Raw genomic sequence first — 22,901 nt, 5'->3', positions numbered from 1 at the left:
AAATTAAGAAATAGTTTTCATTTTTTGAAATTGTTAAGTATGTAGTAGTTAGATTCTTAAATAATAATGTATATTTTTAAGTATATCTAGTTGAAATTTCTTAAATGGAGCCTATTTGATTACAGCTAAATTAATATGGCCTTCCAACATGAAAAGGCTCCCCATGCCTGCTTTAACCAATAACAAATCAAAGAATCTTTAAACCCACCTATAACCTGTAAACCCCTGTTTTGAGATGTCCCACCTTTTCATGCCAGATCAATGTATGCCTTCCATGTGTTGATTTACGATTTTATGTGTAATTCCTGTCTCCCTGAAAAGTATAAAATCAAACTGTAACCCAACCACAGTGAGTCCACTTGCTTGAGGCTTCTCAGGTGAGGCTCTGGGCCATGGTCCTCAAACTTGGCTCAGAATAAACCTCTTTAAATTATTTTACAGAGTTTGGCTTCTTTTCTCTTGTCACAGCCATTACATCTTAGTAGCCACATTAAATCCAGTCGACTCTAGCTCCCAAGTCAGATCCGTCTCTACTGGCAATGCCTAAAAACAGGTCTTAATTAATAACTCTCATTCGGATTCCTCAGCCAGACTTCCAGCTACCTTCTAATCCATTTTCTCCATCTGTGGTCCTCAACTCTGAGGTTGCGGACAGGTACAGGTCAGTGGCCTGTTAGATTCTGGGCTGTACAGCAGGAGGTGAGAAGGTGGGTGAGCAAGTGAAGCTTCATTTGTATTTATAGCCGCTCCCCATTGCTTGATCACCGCCTGAGCTCTGCCTCTTGTCAGATCAGCGGTGGCATTAGATTCTCATAGGAGCGAGAACCCTGCTGTAAACTGCTGACTCAAGGGATCAAGGTTGCATGCTCCTTATGAGAATCTAATGCCTGATGATCTCAGATCTCAGGTGGAGCTGAGGGGGTGATGCTAGCGCTGGGGAGCAGCTGCAAATATAGATTATCATTAGCAGAGAGGTTTGACTGCACAGAGACCATAATAAATCAGTTACTTGCAGATGCATATCAAAACCCTATCAGTAAGTGGCAAGTGACAGTTAAGCTGCATCTGGTGGCAGGCTTTAAGTCAGAATCTGACACATTTTAGTCTGTGTGTGGCCTGCCCATTATTTCATTTACCACTTCCATCTGCGCCTCTTTCCTGCACTGCACACTTGCCTCAGTCACAATGTTGGTAAGCTTACAAGCCAACCCTAGCAAAAATGAGTAAAAAACCAAACATTGCTAGAGAGCTTTTTTGAAAAGGGGGACAGACCAAATGATGAGACAGCAGAAGACTCTCAGACTGCCAACAAAATGAAAGCTGCATTTAAAAGAAAATACCAAGAGTCCCACTTAAATTACAGGTTCATTGCAACAGGTGATTAACATTCTCCAAGCCCACTTTGTATAGTATGTGGCAACTGGCTATCCAACGAAGCCATAAATGCTTCAAAAGTGCTTTGCCACATGGAGACCGAGCACCCTGCATTAAAAGACAAGCCTTTGGAGTTTTTCAAAAGAAAAAAATGTGAACACAAAGAACAGAAGCAATTATTGAGGGCCACCCCTTGATCAAATGTGTCTGCACTGAGAGCATCACTGATAGTGGCTAACTGCATTGCTAAAGCCAAGAAGCCCTTTACTGTTGGTGAAGAGTTGATCCTGTCTGCTGCTGAGGACATTTGCCGTGAACTTTTAGGAGAGGCTGCAGTACAAAGGGTGGCATGCGTTCCTCCTTTGGCTACCACTGTAACTAGATGAATTGATGAAATAGCAGAGGATACTGAGGCACAATTGTTAGAGAGGCTTAATGAGTCAGTGTGGTACACAATCCAGGTTGACGAGTCTGCTGATGTTGACAACAAGGCAGCAATGCATGTTTTTGTGTGATATATTTTTCAGGAGGATGTGCATGAGGATATGTTATGTGCACTTTTGTTGCCAACCAACACTACGGCTGCAGAACTATTCAAGTCTTTGAATGGTTACATATCAGGAAAACTGAATTGGTCATTTTGTGTTCACATATGCACGGACGGAGGAGCTGCCATGACTGGACAGCTTTCTGGTTTCACTACTCAGGTCAAGGAGGTCACTTCCGAATGTGAGTCTACACACCATGTCATCCATAGAGAAATGCTGGCTAGCCAAAAAGATGTCACCTGAACTAAACAATGTTTTGCAGGATGGGATTAAAATTATCAACCACATTACAGTACATGCCCTTAACTCACGTCCATTCACGCAGCTCTGTGAGGAGACGGACGCAGAGCACACACGTCTTCTCTCATACACAGAAGTGAGATGGTCTGCTGTGAAGGTAGGTCACTGGCCAGAGTCTTTGGGTTACGAGAGCTGCTCCAGAGATTTCTTTTAGAAAAACAGTCACCACATTTCAGTGACACAGAATGGGTTGCAAAACTTGCTTACTTGTGTGACATATGCAACGTGCTCAACGAACTCACTCTGTTACTTCAGGGGAGAATGACAACTGTGTTCAAGTTGGCAGATAAAGTGGCTGCCTTCAAAGCTAAACTGGAATTATGGGGGTGATGAGTGAACAATTGGGATTTTTGACAGGTTTCAAACATTAGCAGAGATTTTGAAAGAGACCGGGCCAGGGCCTTCTTTCTCCCAGCTAGTGCATGATCACCTATCTCAGCTTTCAAGAGTTTGAGTATTACCTCCTAACCACAAAAGACCCCTGAACTGGGAAGGAATGGATCCGCAACTTATTTGCAAATAAGCTGCGTGAATCGACTTTGTCTGTGCTAGAAGAGGATGAACTGCTTGAATCGCAGATGTCATCAGCCTTAAAAGTACGTTTGAGACAACTTCAAATCTCCATATGTTCTGGATTAAAGTCAAGGCCGAATATCGTGAGGTTGCCACAAAAGCCCCAAAAAGCCTGCTTCCATTTCCAACGTCCTATCTTTGTGAAGCAGGGTTTTCTGCAGTGACAGCCACCAAAACAAGATTACGGAGTAGACTGGACATAAGCAACACACTTCGGGTGTCACTGTCTCCCATCACCCCCAGATGGAACCGTCTAGTTGCAGGAAAACAAGTTCAGGGCTCCCACTGATTCTGCATTATGGTGAGTTGTGTAATTATTTCATTATATATTACAGTGTAATAATAATTGAAATAAAGTACACAATAAATGTAATCCATTTGAATCATCCCGAAATCATCCCCCCCTCCATCATTTCCATGGAGAAATTCTCTTCCATGAAACCAATCCCTGGTGCCACAAAGGCTGGGGACTGCTGCAGGTTTGTAGCCTACTAGCAGTAGCCTGTACCACATAGCCTAGGAATGTAGTAGGCTATACCATCTAGGTTTGTGTAAGTGCAGTCTATGATGTTCCCACAATGACAAAATCACCTGACGATGCATTTTTTAGGATGCGTATTCCTGTTGTTAAGCAAGGAATGACTGTGTATTGACAATAGGAAATATTCAAAATGAAATATGGAATATAATGAAATATGAAAAAATATAGCACTGCACCCAGTAACTATAGATTATACATTTTTTTCACGTGCACAGGGAACATTTATCAAAATTGCTATTCTATAAAGCGAGTCTTGACAAATTTCAGAAGACTAAATCTACAATATCAGACTTATTATACAGATAGGTTTAATATTTGAAAAATTGATCAGTGTAGATCACCAAATAAAGTAAAGCAGAAAAATAATGTGATAATGTCAGTAGATGCAAAAATTGTCTTTGACAAAATTCAACACTCATTCAAAGTGAAATATCTTAACACATAATAAAAGACAACTTCCTTGAGTTGATAAAGGTTACTTAGAAAAATCTTATAGCAAACATGTTTACTGGTGAAATGTTGAAAGTTTTCCTCTTGAGACTGGGAAAGAGATAAGTTATTTTCACTGTTAACATTTCTGCTTCTTACTTTGCTGGAGGTCCTACCTAGTTTAGTAAGACAAGAAAAATAAAAAGTAATAGGATCAGAAAGGAAAGACAGATCGTGATTTTGTAGATGACATGATTGTATATGTAGGAAATCCAAAAATGTCTTTTTATAACTTAATAATAAAAAAGCAAGGTTGCAAGATTCAAGGTGACTCTGGACACAATTGCAATTTTATATACGAACAACAGTCACTCACAAATTAATTCTAAATCTGTATCAGTCTGGATCCAATCAGGAGAGATAAACCAGTAAATTGAAGGAAAAGTTTAATGTGAAAAAATAATTATAGCAGGAAATCGAAGTAGTGAGAGATTGACTAGGTTAGTAAAAAGTGAAGAATATGAGAATGGCAGATACATGGAGCAGATGCTGCACCTAGAGCTGAGACAGAGCCCGCAAACAAGAGGCCCCTTCCCCCAGGACTGAGATCTAGACCTCATCCAGAGGGCAGGGCTCTGCTTTACTGCATGGCAGAGAAGTTGCTTGGCTGTCATGCTGATGGAACTTAATGGAAATCCACTCTCTGGAATGTGCCAGAAGTCACTCTCTAGGGCTCTACACAAAAGCTCTCCATGGGGAGATGTCTTACTGGAGGCATCTTGCTACAAAGCCACTGAAGCTGGATGCTGGGAGGAGCTGCTGGCTGCTGTGTACTACAGTCTCCAGAGGCAGGGGACGCTGCGGGCGCTGTAGGAGCTGGATGCTGGAGAAGCCCCTGGGTTGCAGGATCTGGATGCTATAGAATAACACACATTACTCTAGAAAAGTCTGGAAGGCTGTGTATATCAAGATGCCATGATGATACCAGTGCTTTCTTTCCTCCCTGGCAAACGGGATTTTGGTGATTCTCCCCTCCCCCTCTTGGTATCATTCAGTATTTATTCAATAAATTTATTTATGTGTTTGTCACTAGATACGTAAGAGTGTACAGACATTGAACTTCCTTTTGCAGAGTATATGAACTGGTAGGACAGTCCACCATTCAGTTGGTCAGTTGAGCTCTTCCTTTGTGCCAGGTACTGTTCCAGTCCTTGGCATGTGTGTGTATGTATGTGTGATTAAGACACAGTCTTGCCTTCAAAGGGAAAGCAGATAATCATAAGAATAGGTACATATTTACACAGTGACAGGAAGGGTTATGAAGGAAAAATGCAGGCCGCTACAAGAGAGGAGATTCTGCTTTAGATGGGAAGTCAGGGAAGGCTTCTCTTAGGTGGTGATATTTTTATGACATAAGTGATGAGGAGGAATTAGCTTGGTGAGAGGCGAAATCAGAGGAGAATGATCTAGACAGAGGGGAAGCTTGTGGGCAGGCTTTACAGTGGGGAAGAGCTGGACACAACTGAAGTGAGAAGCAGGGGTGGGTAGAGGGTAGGGGAAGGTAGAGAGTGGCAGAAGAGGCTACAGCAGGGGCCACGTCGCACACAGCCTTAGGCCACCTTAGGAAGTGGAATGTCCTAGTGAAGGGGTGCCCATGATAGAGGGTTGAAGTAGGGGAGTCATGGACTGATTTGCCTTTTACAGCCATCACGTGAAGTGCTGAGTGGTCAGTGGATTGGAGACAAGAATGGAAGTTGCGAGACCACTGGGTGCATTTGCAGGAATCCAGTGGTGGAGGTGGCACTAAGGCGGCAGTAGTGGAGCTGTAGATAAGTGGATGGGTTTGGTAATGGATTGACTGGGTGGGCTGGGAGGAAGAGCGAGATGCTGAGAGTGGCTCCCAGGTGTCTGGCTGACATCATTACGTGGAATGTGATGCTGTTTTCTGTGTACTTTTGTAGTGAATATGAATTACTTGTTCAATTCAAAAAGTAAAAGAAACTTGGATTGCAGATGAAGAAAGCTTTGGCAGCCAAACCACTGGAACCAAATCAGTTACAGTGGTGACTAGAAAGTGAAGAATTGGAAATAGTTGGTGTGGACTGGTGCAATTCTGCAAGTTCTTCAAAGAAGCTAGGAAGTAGAAGACTAGAGTAGGGTTATAGGACAGAAGACATTGTTTTATTTTATAGATGGGGTAAATGTGAGTGACTTCCTTTGGGAGGGAGACACAGACCATGGAGGAAGAGAGGGCATTTGTTAGCCCATTAAATATTTGAATGTCTGTATGATAGACAGAATTTTAAGCTCTTGTGATATACTGTCTGTGGAAAACATCCCTGTCTTCAGGGAGCTTATGTTGTAAAGGGAGAGACTGAAAAGAAACAGAATACTGTGCTGAGTGTGTTTTATTAATAAAAAGAAAAAAATAGAGCCTATTAATGGGGAGATCCAGGAGTGCTGAGGTGGGGGCAAGCAGGGGGATGTAATTTTATACGGCACTGATGGATTCAGTGCCACTAGGGTGCATGATACTCCAGGACAGAGAGTTTTGTTTCACTCACTGCTATATCTCCAGAATTTAGAATGGTGCTTGGCACATAGTAAGTGCTTAGTAAAGAATTGTGTGAATGAATTAATGATACAGGATCCTAGGAATAGGAAGGAATGATTGTAGAATACTAAGGAAAGAAAATGAGGCCAGTTGTGAATTAAGACATCATGTTAGGGATGTTAGTGCTGATATGTCCAATTCAAATTACATTTATATTTGCTTTTACAGGATTTAACTGTTCAGTTTTATTTTGAATTCTTTGTGTTAGCTTTGTTTCATGGCATTAGTTTTGTCTACTGTATGTTGCTCGGACATATTAATGTACTTTACAGATCTATTTATCCTTAGGGGCATTTCCCAATTGAAAGGTGACTGTTTCTAGTAATTTTAAAATCAAATTGGGATTGTATATTGTACATTGGTTTGTATATTGAAGTTCTATTACAACCTGTCTTGCTCTCAGTATTATCCTGCCTTCGAATGCTCTGTGTGTGTTTATGTTTGTGTGTGTGTTGTCATTGTTTTATGCCAATTAAAGAAACTAGTTTAACTGGATGTAAACTGCAGTGGCTATATATTAAATTTAAGGTTTATATTCCTTGCGTTTACTCTTTCGATTGATCAGTTGGGCTGATCCTGTAGTGAGTGTTTTCATGGACCTTTGCAAAGTGCAGCCTCATGATGGTCTCGTTGTCTGCTTAAGATCGTATGGACGGGCCATTGCTCCTTTTAATTTAGGCATGCGAGAAGATTGTCCTTCATTTGCTGAATATTTTGTTTTTTACTTAAGGATTCCAGTGCCATATATAACTTTGCCATAGCTCAAGAAGATCTGACTTCTTCTGCCTGCTCAGTATAGGGCATTGCTTTGTCTGAAAGAATGGGATAGATGTTTTAAGACCATTCTGTCGGCCGGGCGCGGTGGCTCACGCCTGTAATCCTAGCTCTGGGAGGCTGAGGCGGGTGGATCGCTCGAGGTCAGGAGTTCGAGACCAGCCTGAGCAAGAGTGAGACCCCGTCTCTACTAAAAATAGAAAGAAATTATCTGGCCAACTAAAAATATATATACAAAAAATTAGCCGGGCATGGTGGCTCATGCCTGTAGTCCCAGCTACTCGGGAGGCTGAGGCAGTAGGATCGCTTAAGCCCAGGAGTCTGAGGTTGCTGTGAGCCAGGCTGATGCCACGGCACTCACTCTAGCCCGGGCAACAGAGCGAGACTCTGTGTCAAAAAAAAAAAAAAAAAAGACCATTCTGTCATAGCTGGACAAATATCTGTACCCTTGTATTTGAATGACTTCACATACTAATGAGGAAAAGGGAGCATATAAAATCACTGTCCTTTTTGACATAGGTTGTCTAATCCCCTCCCATAGAATCACTTTATTATATTTTTATTATAAAAGTACATAAAATATACTTTGCTAACAACATAGGAGGTAGAGATTAAAAACTGACTTTTTCCTAAAATTGTACATCGTAGGAGATAACCACATGAGCAAATTGATTTATGTCCTTCTTTGGACTTTACAAATGCATATGTAAATCATGTGTGTACTATATTTATGTATATATGTGTGAGTACACACATGCCAGAGGAATCATGTATACCTCTTTCCTAACCATTTTTTCTTCTCATGACATTTTTCATGGCAGTGCATGTATGTGGGTGTGCATGTGCATAAATGCCTAGCTTAGATGTGCCATAAAAAGTTTTCAGCCAATCCCTATTGATTGTCTCCATATTTTTTGCTCTTGTAATAAAAGATGTACTTAACATCTTTGTTGTCATATTTTTGCAAACTTCTCCAGTTATATTCTAGGATGGATGTGCTTGTCAGAGTGTGAACATTTGCCACATGCCCTTTAGAAATGTTGTACCAATTTGGACTCTTCAGTGGCCAAATACGAGAGTGTTCATTTCCCCAAACCCTCACCAACAGTAGGTGTTATTAGTCTTTTAAATCTTTCTCAGTCCTATGGTGAAAAACTTACTTCTTTTTTTATTTTGCATTTTTTTGTATATTCCTACAGTTTAACAGGTTTGGACCATTTATGTTACTTTTCTGGATATGTTACTTACTCTGAATTGTTCTCCGTCTTTTGCTCTTTTTTTCTAGTAGATTCCTCATCCTTTTTCTTTCTGATTTCTATGAGTTTTTCTTTAAAAAATATGTATGTGTAAATTTTCTCCTATTAGTCGTCTATATTTCAGTCTTAGTTTTAACTTGTTGCATCTTATGTCAGTCCTATGAGTCATGCACTCAAACTTTGAATCTTTCTGGCCTTGATAGCGTAAATCTTAGGAAAATCTTCCTCATACCAATAAATAAGTATTCTTTCTAGATTTTCTTCTTTGTTTTGAACTTTTATCTTTAGATTTTTTAAAAATATAGCTAAAATTTTTTTTGTATGTGGGTGGGGTGAGGTAGCACTCTAATTTTATTTTTCTCTCAAGTAGATGCTTATTATTGAGTCATTGATCCTTTTCTAATGATTTGAAATGTGGCCATTACCGTGTGCTAAATTTCCACAAATGTATAGTTTTTTATGTGAACTCCTTCCATTCATTGATCTGTTATTTTGTGCCTACATCGTGACCATATTGTTTAGTTCTTTCCTTATACACTGTTTTAATTTTTGTCATTCTAACATATTGTAAAGAGAAAACTATTGCTCCTATTCTGTTCTTAAAAATTTAGCGAAAGTGGAGTGTGACATTATAGTAGAGATGATTTGCTTGTCTGAATGGTTATTGCTACTAGTTTCAGTAAGTTGAGATCACAATCTCTTTTCTCCTTTGGCAACCAAAGTTTTGGGTTGATAAAGAAAACTAATTAAAGCAACTTTTCTTACCACTAGAGAGGAAATTGAAATAATCTGTAACATTTATTTACCTATTTCTTCCCAGCCTATCTCATATCTTAGAATACATCAAATATAAAAATATTTGTAGGACCTATTGGTGAATGGATGAGAATCCTTGAGGTCACAAGCGACTGGTGAGAGGGTTGGGTGGCCACGTTCCCCTCGCAGGGAATGCGGAGCTCCACACCTGTAACCCATTTGCCGTGTACTGGACTTCATTAGAGAAGTGTTTGGGAAGTGCTGCTCTAGGCTGGTGCACTCCAGCTTTACAATTTTTTCATTGTAGAGCATTATAGCTTGATAGGGATTTAGTATTCAGAGAGCCAGGCTTTTTTAAAAAATTTAATTGTGGTAAAATATACATAATGTAAAATTTATTGTCTTAACCATTTTTAGCTGTACGGTTCAGTGGCGTTAAGTACATTCACATTGTTGTGCAACTGTCAGCACCGTTCATCTCTAGAACTCTTTTCATCTTGTAAAACTGAAGCTTTGTACCCATTAAACAATAACTCCCCATTCCCCCGGCCCCTGGCACCCACGATTCTACTGTCTGTCTCCATGAATTGGACTGTTCTAGGTACCTCGTAAAGTAGAGTCATACAGTAGTTGTCTTTTTTGGTGACTGGCCTATTTCATTTAGCCTATTGTCCTCAGGGTTCATCCATGTTGTACCAAGTGTCAGAATTTCCTTCCTTTTTAAGGCTGAATAATATTTCATTATGTATAGATGACATTTTGTTAACTCTTTCATCCATCAGTGGACACTTGAGTGGCTTCAACCTTTGGATATTTTGAATAATGCCACTATGAACATGGGTGTACAAATCTGAGCACCAGACTTCTTGAGGTTCCCCCCCCCCCCCCATTTTTTTCACCTCCTATTCAACCACTGCAATTTGAATTTACCTTCCTTTGTCCACTGAACCTTCTTTTCTTAGGTCACCAGTGACCTCAAAGTTGTTAAGTGTAAGGAGCATTTTTAGGTGACTGTTGTATGATTTCTCAGACATATTCAGAAGGTTCGACCATGCCTTTCCTCCTTAGCTCCTAGGATGGTGAATGCCCCTGTTTTTTCTCCCACTTGATAGATAGTTCCTTTCTTGGTCTCATCTAGCCAGTACTTAAAGGTGGAATTTCCCCAGGGCTTGACTCTACACCTTCTTCCTTCTGTGACCATTAAATGTGGATATTGCCAGGAATTAGACTGAGGAGCCCCTTCTCTTCTTTTATTTTTTTGGAAAGAAGAGAATCAAAGAGATTAAATCTAATAGTCTCATCTTTTACATGAACAAGATAAATATTTTCTTTGGGAAAAATAAGGCATAGAATGACAAGAATATAAATCATATTTTGAAGGGAATGACAAAAATTTTCCCTCAGCTTTATTGAAATATAATTGACAAAAATTATATAAATTCAAAGCATACAACGTGGTTATTTGATACACATATACATAGTGTAACGATTAGTACAATACATCCTTCATCACACATAATTACTGTGCGCGTGTGTGGGGTATGAGTAGGGGGGTGGGGGTGAGGACACTTAAGATCTGCCTTCTTAGCAAATTTCAAATAAACAGTACAGTGTTATTAACTGTAGTCACCATGCTGTACATTAAATTTCCTAGAATTTTGTACCCTTTGACGTAGATCTCCCCATTGCCCCCACCTCCCCATCCATTAATGCATTTGAGCTTTTCTCTTCCTGATAACCCGTTCTTACCGTAGTAGGTGGCCCTGCCCACTTCCATAGTTTCAGTTTGCTCTGGCTCCTACCTTTGTTTCTTAAGATCAGGTCTCTCTGCTGAACCTCCCCACCCCCGCCCCCGGAGCTGCCCCCCACCGTGTCTCTGCTGGAGTAGCTGATGGGCATTCCTGCCTCACATGTGTGAAATAGACCTTAGAGGTCTTCTCTGTGTCCCTTGTCTCAGTGAAGGGCACGTTAGCCTCTCAGGTGCTCGAGTCAAATTCTGGGGTCAGTTTTAAAATAAACTTTAAATTTAGGATAGTTTTAGAGTTATAGGAAAGTTGCAAGAACATTACACAAATGAGATAGCTACACTGAGAGAGTCCCGTGTAATCCTCACCCAGTTTCCCGTTAACATTTGCTATGGTGTGTCTGTCACAACCAGTGAACAATATTGATACATTATTATAAACTGGACTCCGCACTTCATTCAGGTTTCCTTAGTTTTCCCCTAATGCCCTTTTCTTTTCCAGGATCCCATTTGGGATACTGCATTACATCCAGCTGTCACGCCTTCTTAGGCTCTGTCACACTGACAGTTTCTCAGATTTTCCTTGTATTTTGTTGACCTTAACAGGTTGGGTATTTTATATTATACAGTGTCATTTGATTTGGGTTTGTCTGCCGTTTTTCTCATGATTAGACGGGGGTTACAGGTTTTGGGGAAGAAAGACCACCCAGGTAAAGTGCTACTTTCATCACATCATATCCGGGGTATCTGCTGTCAACATGACTTATTACTGATGATGTTAACTTTGATCACCTGGGTGAGGTAGTATTTGTCAGATTTCTTTACTGTAAAGTGACTATTTTTTTCCCCTTAGAGGTGATTTTTGATACTTTCCCCTTCTTTTAATCTGTATTGAAACCAAACCAATTCCTACCAGTTCTTTTTGCCAAATAAATTTCCATTCTGTCCAAATCACTCAGTACAGCCACCACTCCAGTCCAAGCCAAATTGTCTGTGCCCAGACTGCTGTGGGAAATCTCAACTCATGTCCCTGCTTATATCCTTGTCTCCTCCCACCCAGTCTCTACCCCAGTGGTGTTTGAAAAATGCCAGCTGTGTTATGGGCTCTTGTTCTCAAGCCTTTGAATGACTTCCTGTAGTACTTGAGATACCATCTCAGCGAAGTCTGTGTGGCCCATGTAAGCGTGTCTTTGTCCCCTCTCTAGCCTGCTGCCAAGCCCCTCCTGCCTTGTCCTTCATTTCAGCCACTGGTGCCTTGCCCCTGTGTCCCTTCAGCATGCTTGGAATAATGGTCACCCTCCACCTTGTTTTCCTTCACATCTCAGCTCACATGTCATTTCAGTGTTATTTCCCCAGGGGAATCTCCCCACCCCCCTTTCAGGGGCCATGAGGTAGCCTTCCATGTATTTCCACAGTATTCCACACTGCCTTGCTGTACTCAGGATGCTTGGAGTTACTTGTTTTGTGTCAGTATTGTGCCTCAGTCACTAACATAGACAAGGCTGGGACCTTCCTCTGCGGTTTACTGTGTATCCCTGTTACCTGTGCTGAGCCTGCTGCAGAGTAGGTGCTGGATAAGTATTTGTTGAATGGTGAATTTTATTTTCTGAATGGAAAACAAATGCTTTTCATTGTTAGCATGCAAGTGTGCAAATAAGTTCTTGAATTTATTTCTCTTAATTCACTGATTTAAATCCCACATGTATCCTTTTAAATTCATTGTGTAAGATGCTGTGATAGGTACAATAGTGGACCTAGAAGTGTGTGTGTGTTCATTTTCTGCTACGCTCAGGGCCCCATCTAGCCAGGCAGTTCATTCTCTCATTAACCAGATACCTGTCCGGAGTCTTGGTGTGCCAGGCCCCCTGCAGATTGTGGGCTAGGAGTGCCTGTGAGCCTGTTGGGGCCAGTTTGTGTTGTGAGGTTGGACAGATCTAGTTTGAGTTCTAGCTCTGCCATTTTTGAGATCTACAGTCTTGAGCTTAACTTTTACCTATCTGTAAAAATGGGGACAGCAGTGTCTTCCTTTTAAGTTGTGGAAAGAATCAGATAAGAAAAGGAATGTAAGATGATCAACATCATCATCATAGTAAGCACAGAGCTAATAATTATTGCTTTTTAGGGCCTGAGTGCTGGGCTAAGCAGTTTACATCAATTATTTTTGTTAGTTCTCACAGCAACTCTATGAGGTAGGGATGTTATTATTTTCATGTTGTAAATGAAGAAAGTGAGACTTGGTTGAAAAATTAAATAATTTGTTCATGTTCACAGAAGTAGTAAGTGATAGGGCTATTACTTGAACCCAGGTTCAAGTACGTGGTGTGATTTTTAAAGCCTAGAAAGCAGAAAGGACTACTTATATTCTGTATAGCCACCCCACCTTTCAGTGTAGCTTTATTCTTTTGCATTTTGAAGTCTTTTTAGACATCTATTAGCATTTAAAAATTTTTAATAGTCTTGGGAGGGAGGACCATTTTTAGCTGTTATCAGCTTGACTTTGTTTCTTAATTTAGATTTTAGCTGCATTGACATAGTGACTTGGTGCCTACCTGGGGTAAGTGCATGCGTGGGGGGCTGGAGGGTGGGGTGGGGCCCACCAGGGGAGTGTTTCTTAAAGTGAGGACAGTGGACTTCTGATCAGACTCACCTGGGGAGCTACCAGAAATGCAGATTCTTTAGCCACTTCCTTGGTGTCCTAAATTGTAATCTCTTAGGGGCAGGATTTGGGAAACTATTTTTGCACGTAATGGGGTTTAGATTTTTATTCAGTTTGAAGTCTGAGAATCAGTCAATAGAGGAAATGGGAAATGCCAGAGTGTTACACCGTCCTGCAGGAAGCCAGGAGAAAAATTAAAGTAAGCACTCTTGTGCACACCTACTAAGTCTGAAAACAAATAATATGGAAATAAAATTAACAGTGGGCAAATTTGTCTCCCTTTGCTTTATTTTCTATAAATTTATATTTGGGGGGAATTTGGTTTATATTCTATTATCCTTTTCCGCTAGTGGGGTAGCACTCAAAAGAAGTGGGTCTTGGCTATGACAAGGTTGGCTCAATGTGAATGCAGTAGGTCAGTCTGAAGAACAAATTGAAGTATATTTTGTGAATTAGCATACCATTTGCAAAGTTAGGAGAATGTCTAAAACTGATTTCAAATAGTCTCTTCTTAGAGAAACTATGTCAGACTGTGGCCTGATTTTCCATTTAGAAAATATCACAATTTCAGGTTTGTAGCTAATATGAAAATTAATAATCAATATCAAGTTTTAAATATAACATGTATGTGTTCATTTATTATGTATCTCTTTATTCATAAACAATGAGGATTCTTTTATTGTCTCACGTAACAAGACAGCAAGCAGCTCAGGGATGGCAGCTCCAGTTGGCTTCCCCATGACCTCTCAGCTTCCTCTGTGTGGGTGGCCACAGCATGGCTGTGTACTCAGAGCATGCAGTGAAAGGGCAGTGCCTCTGTCTTGTGCTCCCCACCCACCATTCTTAAACAGCATTATTGAGGTATAATTGGCATACAATCAATTGCACATTCTTGTGTACACTTCATAAGTCTACATATGTATACACCACTACGATAATGAGCACATTCATCACTCTCAAAAGTTTCCTTATGTCTTTTGCAGTTCCTTCTTCCCACTTTCCTCGTCCTTTGGTGAAATCTTTGACTTTATTAGGGTGGTAAAAATTACATTATTGGGGATAAAGTACTAGGTAAAAAAGTATTTAGTTTGTAGTTTTAGCTTTTATTTTTGAGGAGTATACTGGAAATAATATGTTTGTAGGTATAGTTTGCTATATTATTTATAGAAAGTTTTGAGAAACAGAACAGACCATCTTGGAAAAGTTTGACAGGAACTATGTTTTCAGACAGGTTGGAACAGTGGGGTGCAGATCCATGAGTGTTGGGGGTGCGATGGGGTGGGGTGGGGAAGGAAGGATGGCTCCTGCCCAGCCACTCACAGGTGAGCCACAGACATGAAAATCAAATGCTTAACTTCTTTTTGGTTTTTCAATAGATGGAATTTCCACTGCTGAAAAAACTAACATGAATTCTAAGATTAAATGGTAATAAAAATATAATCCCTACTTAACTGGAGGGTATACTTAGCTCAAGTGCATTTTATTGTGGGGAATTGTCTTTTATTGAATGGCATGCTGGTGATTTATTTATTTATATTTATAGATTAAAAGTAATACATTTTGCCCCATCACTGTAATCAGCTGGGTATTTCTTTTCAATCGTAGAATGCACTTGCTGAGGTTAGTTTCTGCTATAGAAAGTATTATATATAATGTTAATAGCAATTGGTAAAGAGTTAGTAAAATGTATAGAGTTTTATTTTAATAGGTTTCTTCAACTATCTGCTAGCTTCTCTGACTCTGAATTTTCTTGGCTCTTTATTTTTCATTTCTTTTCAGTTCTTCCATGTACTTTGCTTTGAAAGTAATATGCTTGAGGTGAAAATGGCAGCATTTCTGTCAGGACTTAACCTTATTAGACATGATGTTCTTTGCTCTGTTTAGTTGAGAAGTGAACCAGTTCCCTGTGCTTATAAATGCTGCTCCTGGTTGGGAGGAAAAAGGCTTTTAACATAGAGTACAAATTGAGTTTGTTGGTAAAGGTATCCCTATAAAATGTTGTCCAGATAGTTAGAGCTTAATATGAGTTGAGAATTTCCCTGGAAAAATATTCTTTGTCAGAACTCTGATGACTGATGGTCTTGTGAAACTTGGTGTCTCTTCTTTCAGTCATATAACTCACAAGATGGTAGTGTAGAGTAGTTTGCCAGTTTTAGATTAAGGATAGCATGTATGTAAAACTCATAAAGTTTTGGGGGTTGGTTAGGATCTTTGAGCATTTCCTGACTAGTTACACAAGTCTACCTGAGGTGGACTAGCCTCTGTACCCTTTGATGTAAAAATACCCTGCACTTCAACCAGTTGGGGATGTATTTGTTAATGAAAACCCCTCAGTCTGTTCATGCACTGGTATATTAATTCTGTCCAGTCACAGTCATTAGGTGACTAGGGGCCTTATTGAAGAAAAGGGAGGCTTCAGGAGGAGAAAGGAAGATGGGTCATTTTGGTCCCGAAACACTGCTGTCTGGCCTAGGAGCGAGGCCAAGAGGCAAGAGGTTCCAAAGAGAAAGCTTCGTAGCCAATGTTAAAACTCGGGCCACTTCTTTGATGGGGGAAAAGCTATTCAGGCCCAGTAACCTCTAAGAATTCAGAGCGGAATTGTCACTTTAACAGTTTTCAGGTTAAATAGACAGGCATCAACTATAATTGCAGTTTACAGCATCGTTTCTGTGGGAAATGTCTGTATATTCCACATACCTGCCTCAGCAAACGGATTGGATGAGGTTTTCATTGTCGCTGTTAAAGTGGAATCAGCCGCTCCCTAGGGTTGCATTGCCCCTTGTTGGCTTCTAACCTTCTTTTACTTGTCAAATTATATTCCAGTTTCCATGATTATGAGAGACATGGTAAACTCCTAGTAGCCTTTACCTTCCCTTCTCCAAATAGCAAACTCAAAAAAAAATTAGCTAAAATCCTCCATAGATTTTTTTTTTTTAATCTTTGGTTGTTGTTTTGGCACAATTTCATTCAAAGTCATTTTGTCAGAATCTTTAAGTATTTAGGTGGGGAAATTGACTTCATCCCCATGGAATTGTTTGTGGGAATTTGGTCTGTTGTAATATTCACGTACTCATAAATTAGTTTCTGACTGCTTGGAGATACACCGTGTTCAAGCAGTCTGGTGCCAGAACCTTTTGGCAGGGCTTGAGCTGGTAGAAAATTTGAGGTAACGTTTTTTGTGAGTTGGTGAATTTTAAAAATGATTTAGAAGATTTTTAAAAAGTATGTACAAGTACTTTAACATCTTATTGTCATGAATAGATTGTTATTTAGTAAATCCATGTTTTGGTAATGAAGGAGGTACATAGAGATATTTGATCTGAATAGGGCTATCCTTTCTCCTTTTCAGTACAAAATATTTTGGGGAAACAAAACTTGACTAGTATTACACTGCTGGCTTCTAGCCTTTTGTTGCAAACATGCTGAAATAGTCTAAATAATGATGCTACTAGAACAACATATGCATTGTTTAGATGTGGTATTGATTCCTTCTATAGTGTTCAGAATTGCTTGCATGCCTCCCAGCAACAAACACATATGTGGCAGACTTTATGTGAGATGAGCATTCCAGAGAAATGAAATGCTAGTTTACTTTTCAGTAGCTATGCAACTTAAAAAAAGATACTGTGTTTTTAGAAATGTGGCCTTAAGGCACTAATACACTTGTATCCAGTGCATGAAGCTCTGCAAGTTATTTTGACAAAACCTAATCAGAAGGAACAAAAACCTGACTTTTAAATAGTTTGTTTATTTATCGATTGCCATAAGCTACTTGAAAGAATATCCTGTTTCTTTTAATAAAGTCCTTTTGGACAGTTGTCTATATTTTAATATGTAAGTATTTTTGGAGTTTGATTTTAACAAGGTTAACTCAAATGTTAGATTCTGTGGGGTGCAGCTGAGTGGGAGAATGGAAGTGGAAATGGCAACAGGGACTCTCATAAAGAGAATGGTAACTAAGTTCTTTTGGCTGGTTATGTTCTCAGGCCATTATTGACATTGCTTTTTAGACTCTGCTGTCCAGTAAGCACTGAGGAATTTGGATCCTGAAATCAAAGAACATAGCCTGCTAAGTTTTCAGAGATCAGGCTCTAAAGATATATATTATGATACTACTCATTTTATTTACTAGTGAAATGAATATTGAAATTGTTTACTATAACTGTTAATTGTGCTTACTATTGCTGTGAAGTTAAGTTTCTCATGATTTAGGTGGTAGCTTCATGTTTCAAAACAAAACTGTAGCTCTTTTTATCCTTTTTAAAAACATAAACTAGTTTGTTAATGGGAACAGTGAGTAAATAATATTTGTTGAAGAAATGAAGCCGGTCAGATACTTTTCCCCCTTGTCCTTGTGTTAAGCCTCTATTAGTTCTGTGTAATTCCAGTAGAACTAGCAAGTTATTTCTGCTTAAAATGTCTTTTTCCCCCCTGTGCAGTGAAAGTTGAATGTGAGAACAGATCTTAATAGATATAGTTACACAATTTATTTTATCATGTATCACTTTATTGCTGTCTTCTAGAACATTGTTATACTAAATGTTCCAATAATGGAAATTTTATGCAGCTACTTCAAATGAAACAAATTTGCAAAAACTCAATTTTGGAACTCATTCCTTGAGGAGAGGGAAAAAAACTTACCATGCTGTGACCAAATTAGATTTCTGATATGTTGGCAACTTATCAAATACTGTCATTTCCAGAAAACAGGTTGTGGGGTCAAATGAAAATAACAGTACTTTCTAGTCACTTTAAATTGGAAATATTTTGGGTTTTAATATGATTGAATGGTTAAGTTTTTGCAAAAATTTTGTTGGTAACAGGTAATTAAAATGTGGTTTTGTACCTAAATAAAAATGGCTCTGCACGGCATCAGGAATGACCGTGTTCAATTACAGTGGAGTCTTCTTTTCAAGAGCTTGATTTTAAATTCTCAGAGATATTAGTTTTACTTACTGGAGCTCCTTTGTTTTGCAGAGATCATGATGCAGCCGTCCTTTTGGATTTCTTTTTAATAATGTGTGACCCTTCACCTTTGATCCCCTGACCTGCATTACCTTGGTAACCATTTCATTTTTTAATTTAATTTCATTTTTTAATTTTGGTGTACAAACTGTAACATTTCATCTCTCAAAGTGTAACACGCTGATTTCCTCAAATAGAGATACCCCCTTTGAGTGATAAATTTGCAAAATGCTGTCTTCATTTTCTGTATTAAAATTCATTTCAGTTTTTAAAATAAAGTGTAATCTGTGTTTTCATCCTTTTAAAATTTAAGTTTAATGAGTGCATTTCCCCATGCAGTATATTTCCTTTTCTATTCATGTTTTGCAAAAGCTGAATTAAATTGGTGTTTATATATAACTCACACACACCCAGAATACCCACACCTTCTCTACCTCCAAACCACTACCCCTTACCCTCACACATACACCCCCTCACTGTCACCACGTACCCCTTCCTTTGCAGAGTAATTTTTCTTTCTTTCCAAAATTGCAGCAACTTGAATTTATCACTCTCAGTTGCCACATTCTACTTCCTCAGATTATATTTTATATTGTGAAATATTATTAGGAGGAAAAAGCTTAGACTTAATTTTAATTTCATTTAAAGGCTAGAAGAATACAAAGTTGTCTCATTACCAAAATTCACCTTTCCCCCTCCTTTAGTATTTTATTTCTTTGAGGCATAAGTTAAGAATAAGCAATTTTAACATGACCAAAGATGTACTTTTATCTCTGATGAAACCTGGTCACGCAGTTCTGGTGGTCTATATGCTAGATTGATTTATGCCATATGCTGTTTTATGACTGTTTTCCAAACAATGCATTTTTTAATTATATTCCTCTTTCCAGAAAATTCTTAAAAGCAAAACAAACCAGAATCAAAAAACAAAAATCAAACTTGAGTTAATTCTTTGAACTGGCAAGACATTCCTAAGAAATCATGTTCTTAAAAAAAAAAAAAAAATGTGAATTCTCTCAGCATGGCCCACTGAAGCAGATTACTTTTTAAGTGTCTCATTATTTTATTCTCTAACATTTAATGCTGATGTTTTAATTGCACACAGCTGAAGCTGCTAAATGAGCACTGAAATGGATTTAAGTCCTCTCTGAGCTTTGTTGATACCTATAAAAGTTTATATCATTCATTAGAACCACAAATTAAAATTAGTCGTGGTTAGCTGTTCACTGGTGATCAGAACTCTTGTGAACAGTTGCTCAGGCTCCCAAGCTTGTTTTTGCCCATTTTACTTACATACCTGGAAAGCTGCCTTTGGCTTGTTGAGTATTTTTTCTTTTCACAGAATTGCAAAATATCAGAGCTGAGAAATCCAAATAGGTAAAATATCCAGTGATTATAAAGCCCCTGTGATTATAAATATCCCAGTAGTTGGGAGCAACTTACTTGCTGAACCTTGTATTTTAAGGTGCTTTTTTTTTTTCTGAAACATTTGTACTGGAATGTTTTCCAGATCCACAAAGACTTTTTTTTTTTGCCTTAAGTATGTCCTTTATTTCTTTCTTTGATACCATGTTCTTCCAGCACTAAAGGAGTGGTGTATGACTCAGTGGATGGTGTGTAGAATCACAGGCCTGCAAGGGACTGTGACTGCTTATCGGCTCCACTCCTCTTGCTCAAGCAGCTCTGTAGCAGCCAACCCCTGGAGGTCCCCAGGAGAGTCACACTCCCTGTTCACAGAATCTACTCCCCAGAGGCCCCCATCTACTTGTGAGGTAGACAGTACTTTATTCATAAGTCCAGTAGGAGCTGAAGAGCCATTAATAGGTGCAGAAATGTTTTTATTATCCTATTTTATTTTGCAATTATATCAGTTAGATTTTCTGTAAGATTTTCTGCTTAATACATTTTAAGACAACCTAATTTTTCTAAGAGAGCTAATACATGGACACATTTACACTTATTTTCAATGAGCATTTCAGCTTTGATTAGTATTGAGTACTTTCTAGTAGGTTGTAAGCCACATGGATTTTATTTATATAAGCATGATCCGTTGTCTTCTGAGAGTCAGAAAACCTGCTTTGGACCAGCAAGGTCTTTGGATATGTCGTTGTCATCTGTTAAGGGTAGTCACACAACTGAAATAAACAAAGACTGCAAAAGACTTTCGTTTTGGTGTGAAAACAGCAAAATTAGTTTTTTGGCTTAAAACACAGGAACTGGTAAAACATTTCATTGGTGCTACTTATGTTTTATCCTCTGTGAATTGTAGATATTGTATGTCTCCTACTTGCTTTTTAGGGTGGGAAGATAAATGAAACACTGTATGACAAACACACTGGGAACTGGGAAGAAAGGTGCTTATGAAACTGAACCTCAGATTATGGCTGAGCTGAGAGGTAGTGGTAGTGAACCTGCTGGTGCCAGGGCTCTGGAGCCAGGCTGCCTTGTTCGAATCCCGCCTTGGCCTCTTGTAAGTGGTCTGACTACAACAAATTACCTACTTTCTCTGTGCCTGAGTTTCCCCCTCTTTAAATTGGGTCTGATAATAATAGTACCCATTCAAAGGATCGTGGTGAGTTTTAGCCGAATTGATGTATGCAAAGTACTTAGAGCAACACCTGCCATGGAGTGTGGCTGATCCTGCACACACGGAAAAATCCCTTGTGTTGGGGGGCTTATGCTTTATAGAAAATTATACTTTTTAAAATTCCCCCCGTTTTTCTTCTAACATTGACTTAGAGACCCTTGGTGGCTTAGAGAGAGGGGAACTGAATATTTTATGGTAATTAAGCACCTCTAAAACAGATGCAAATTCAGGTGTGTAAATTTAAATCTGGACTTTTTAGTTTAGATCATGAAGAGCTCCTCAGCACTTTGTAGAAAGGTTCTTTTGTTTTAGCTATTTTTGGCTGTGGAGGTGCAAGGAAAGAGCTGAGGGAGAGACCCATCTTGTACCTAGTTAGCCTTGTTTGCTCTCTTTTACCCTTGGTAAGCTATCTAACTAGCTTTGAAGGAGTCAGAGTGTTGAACTGTGTAGAGATTTTACCTAGCTGTGTGAGGCGCCAGTGTCCTCTTAAGCAGAGCTGGGGGAAGGGATGTTCCTGCTTGCCCTGTGTGTGTAAGAATACTTGCCACATACTCATCCCAGTGCTTTCCTTGCTGGGAAATAGATAAAAGTCATTCACATTTATCTAGGAGGTACGTGGTGTGGTAAGCCTATTTTGCACATGTGAATGCCAATGCTCAGAAAGGTTAAATAAACTCTCCCAGGCTCCTATCCTAGTAAATTGCAGAAGTGGCACTTAGATCCAGGTGCCATGCCTCTCATGGCACTGCCACCCTGCATTGAGCTGTGAACCTGGCTGAACCACTCACAAGAAACACTTCTGCCATTTTGGTTGCAGGGACCTCAGCTGTATGCCCTATCATTCCTCAGCCATCAGGCCTTTTAACATAAAAGCACCCTAATTTTGGAAGGCCTTATGCAACGCAGCTGGCTCCAACAGTCCAGTACCGCCATTACCAGGAAGGCTCTGTCACATATGTGGTACTGTATGTAGGACTCATGTATGTGGGACTCTATAGCAGTGGCTTCTTCAACCCTGGCTGCACATCCAGAATCACTTGTACAGTTTTTAAAAAACATGGATGTTTTTTTAACACCTGCACCCCAAGACTCTGATCTTGTTCCAGCAGAGAATTATTGATCGATAGGTTTAGAGATACAGGAAGTTTATTTTATTAACAAGAAAACAAAACAGGTGAATAATTTGTGCACATACCGATCTGTGCCTCTAGGCACAGTGGGCCAGTGCTATTTATTCTATAGTTGGGTACATTGTAAGTTAAAATGGGTCTTTGTGGGCCAGTTTAGTCGTGTAGCTGACAATAATCAGCACCTTTCTGTGGGAAAAGTCCCAGCCACCCAATCTGTAGAGTACAGTCCTCTGCGGTACACATCTGACCACCTCAGAAACCAGGCTTGAACCTAGTCACAGAGTCAAAGGAAGGAGAGCCATGCTTGCTTTCTCATTCTTGTTTGCTTTTCTTTTTTCTCCTTTTATGCATTTATTTTTCCATTCCTTTTTTTCCTCTTGTCTCCTCCTCCATAGTTTCTCCTCCTGTGTTTTTTCTTTCTTCCACCAGTCTACCAGATGTATCTGTCATCAGACTGTAAAGTATTTGAAGTCCTCCAGGTGCCTAGCACATAGTAGGTGTTCAAATGAACATTTCTTAATTTGTCTTAGTATCTGTCTTTCAGAGCAGTAGGCACTACCCTCTCATTGGCCAGAAAATTGTCAGATTTTGTTTGTGATCATCTACCCTAGGTTGAGTGGTTTATCTTGAAAATCTTAGCTAATTTAGCATCAT

The 22,901-nt window shown here is 39.3% G+C and overlaps 1 protein-coding gene across 3 annotated transcripts in view; it reads left to right on the top strand.

Moving 5' to 3' along the window:
* The window catches only part of CAMTA1 (calmodulin binding transcription activator 1), an 825,382-nt gene that overhangs the window by 65,386 nt on the left and 737,095 nt on the right, over positions 1-22,901 (top strand). The window contains exon 4 of one of the 3 annotated variants that reach the window (XM_045546247.1): positions 18,543-18,829. The exons of the other annotated variants lie outside the window; for them this stretch is intronic. Coding sequence (XP_045402203.1) covers positions 18,543-18,551 — 9 coding nt within the window. The 3' untranslated portion in view covers positions 18,552-18,829. Of the gene's footprint in view, positions 1-18,542; positions 18,830-22,901 lie in introns of those variants that run through there. 3 annotated transcript variants of the gene reach the window in all.

Source organism: Lemur catta, chromosome 3, assembly GCF_020740605.2.
Source record: "Lemur catta isolate mLemCat1 chromosome 3, mLemCat1.pri, whole genome shotgun sequence".
Classification (NCBI taxonomy): domain Eukaryota; kingdom Metazoa; phylum Chordata; class Mammalia; order Primates; family Lemuridae; genus Lemur; species Lemur catta.
Note: the sequence above shows the minus strand (reverse complement) of the source record. Positions and strands in the feature narration are given on the sequence as shown.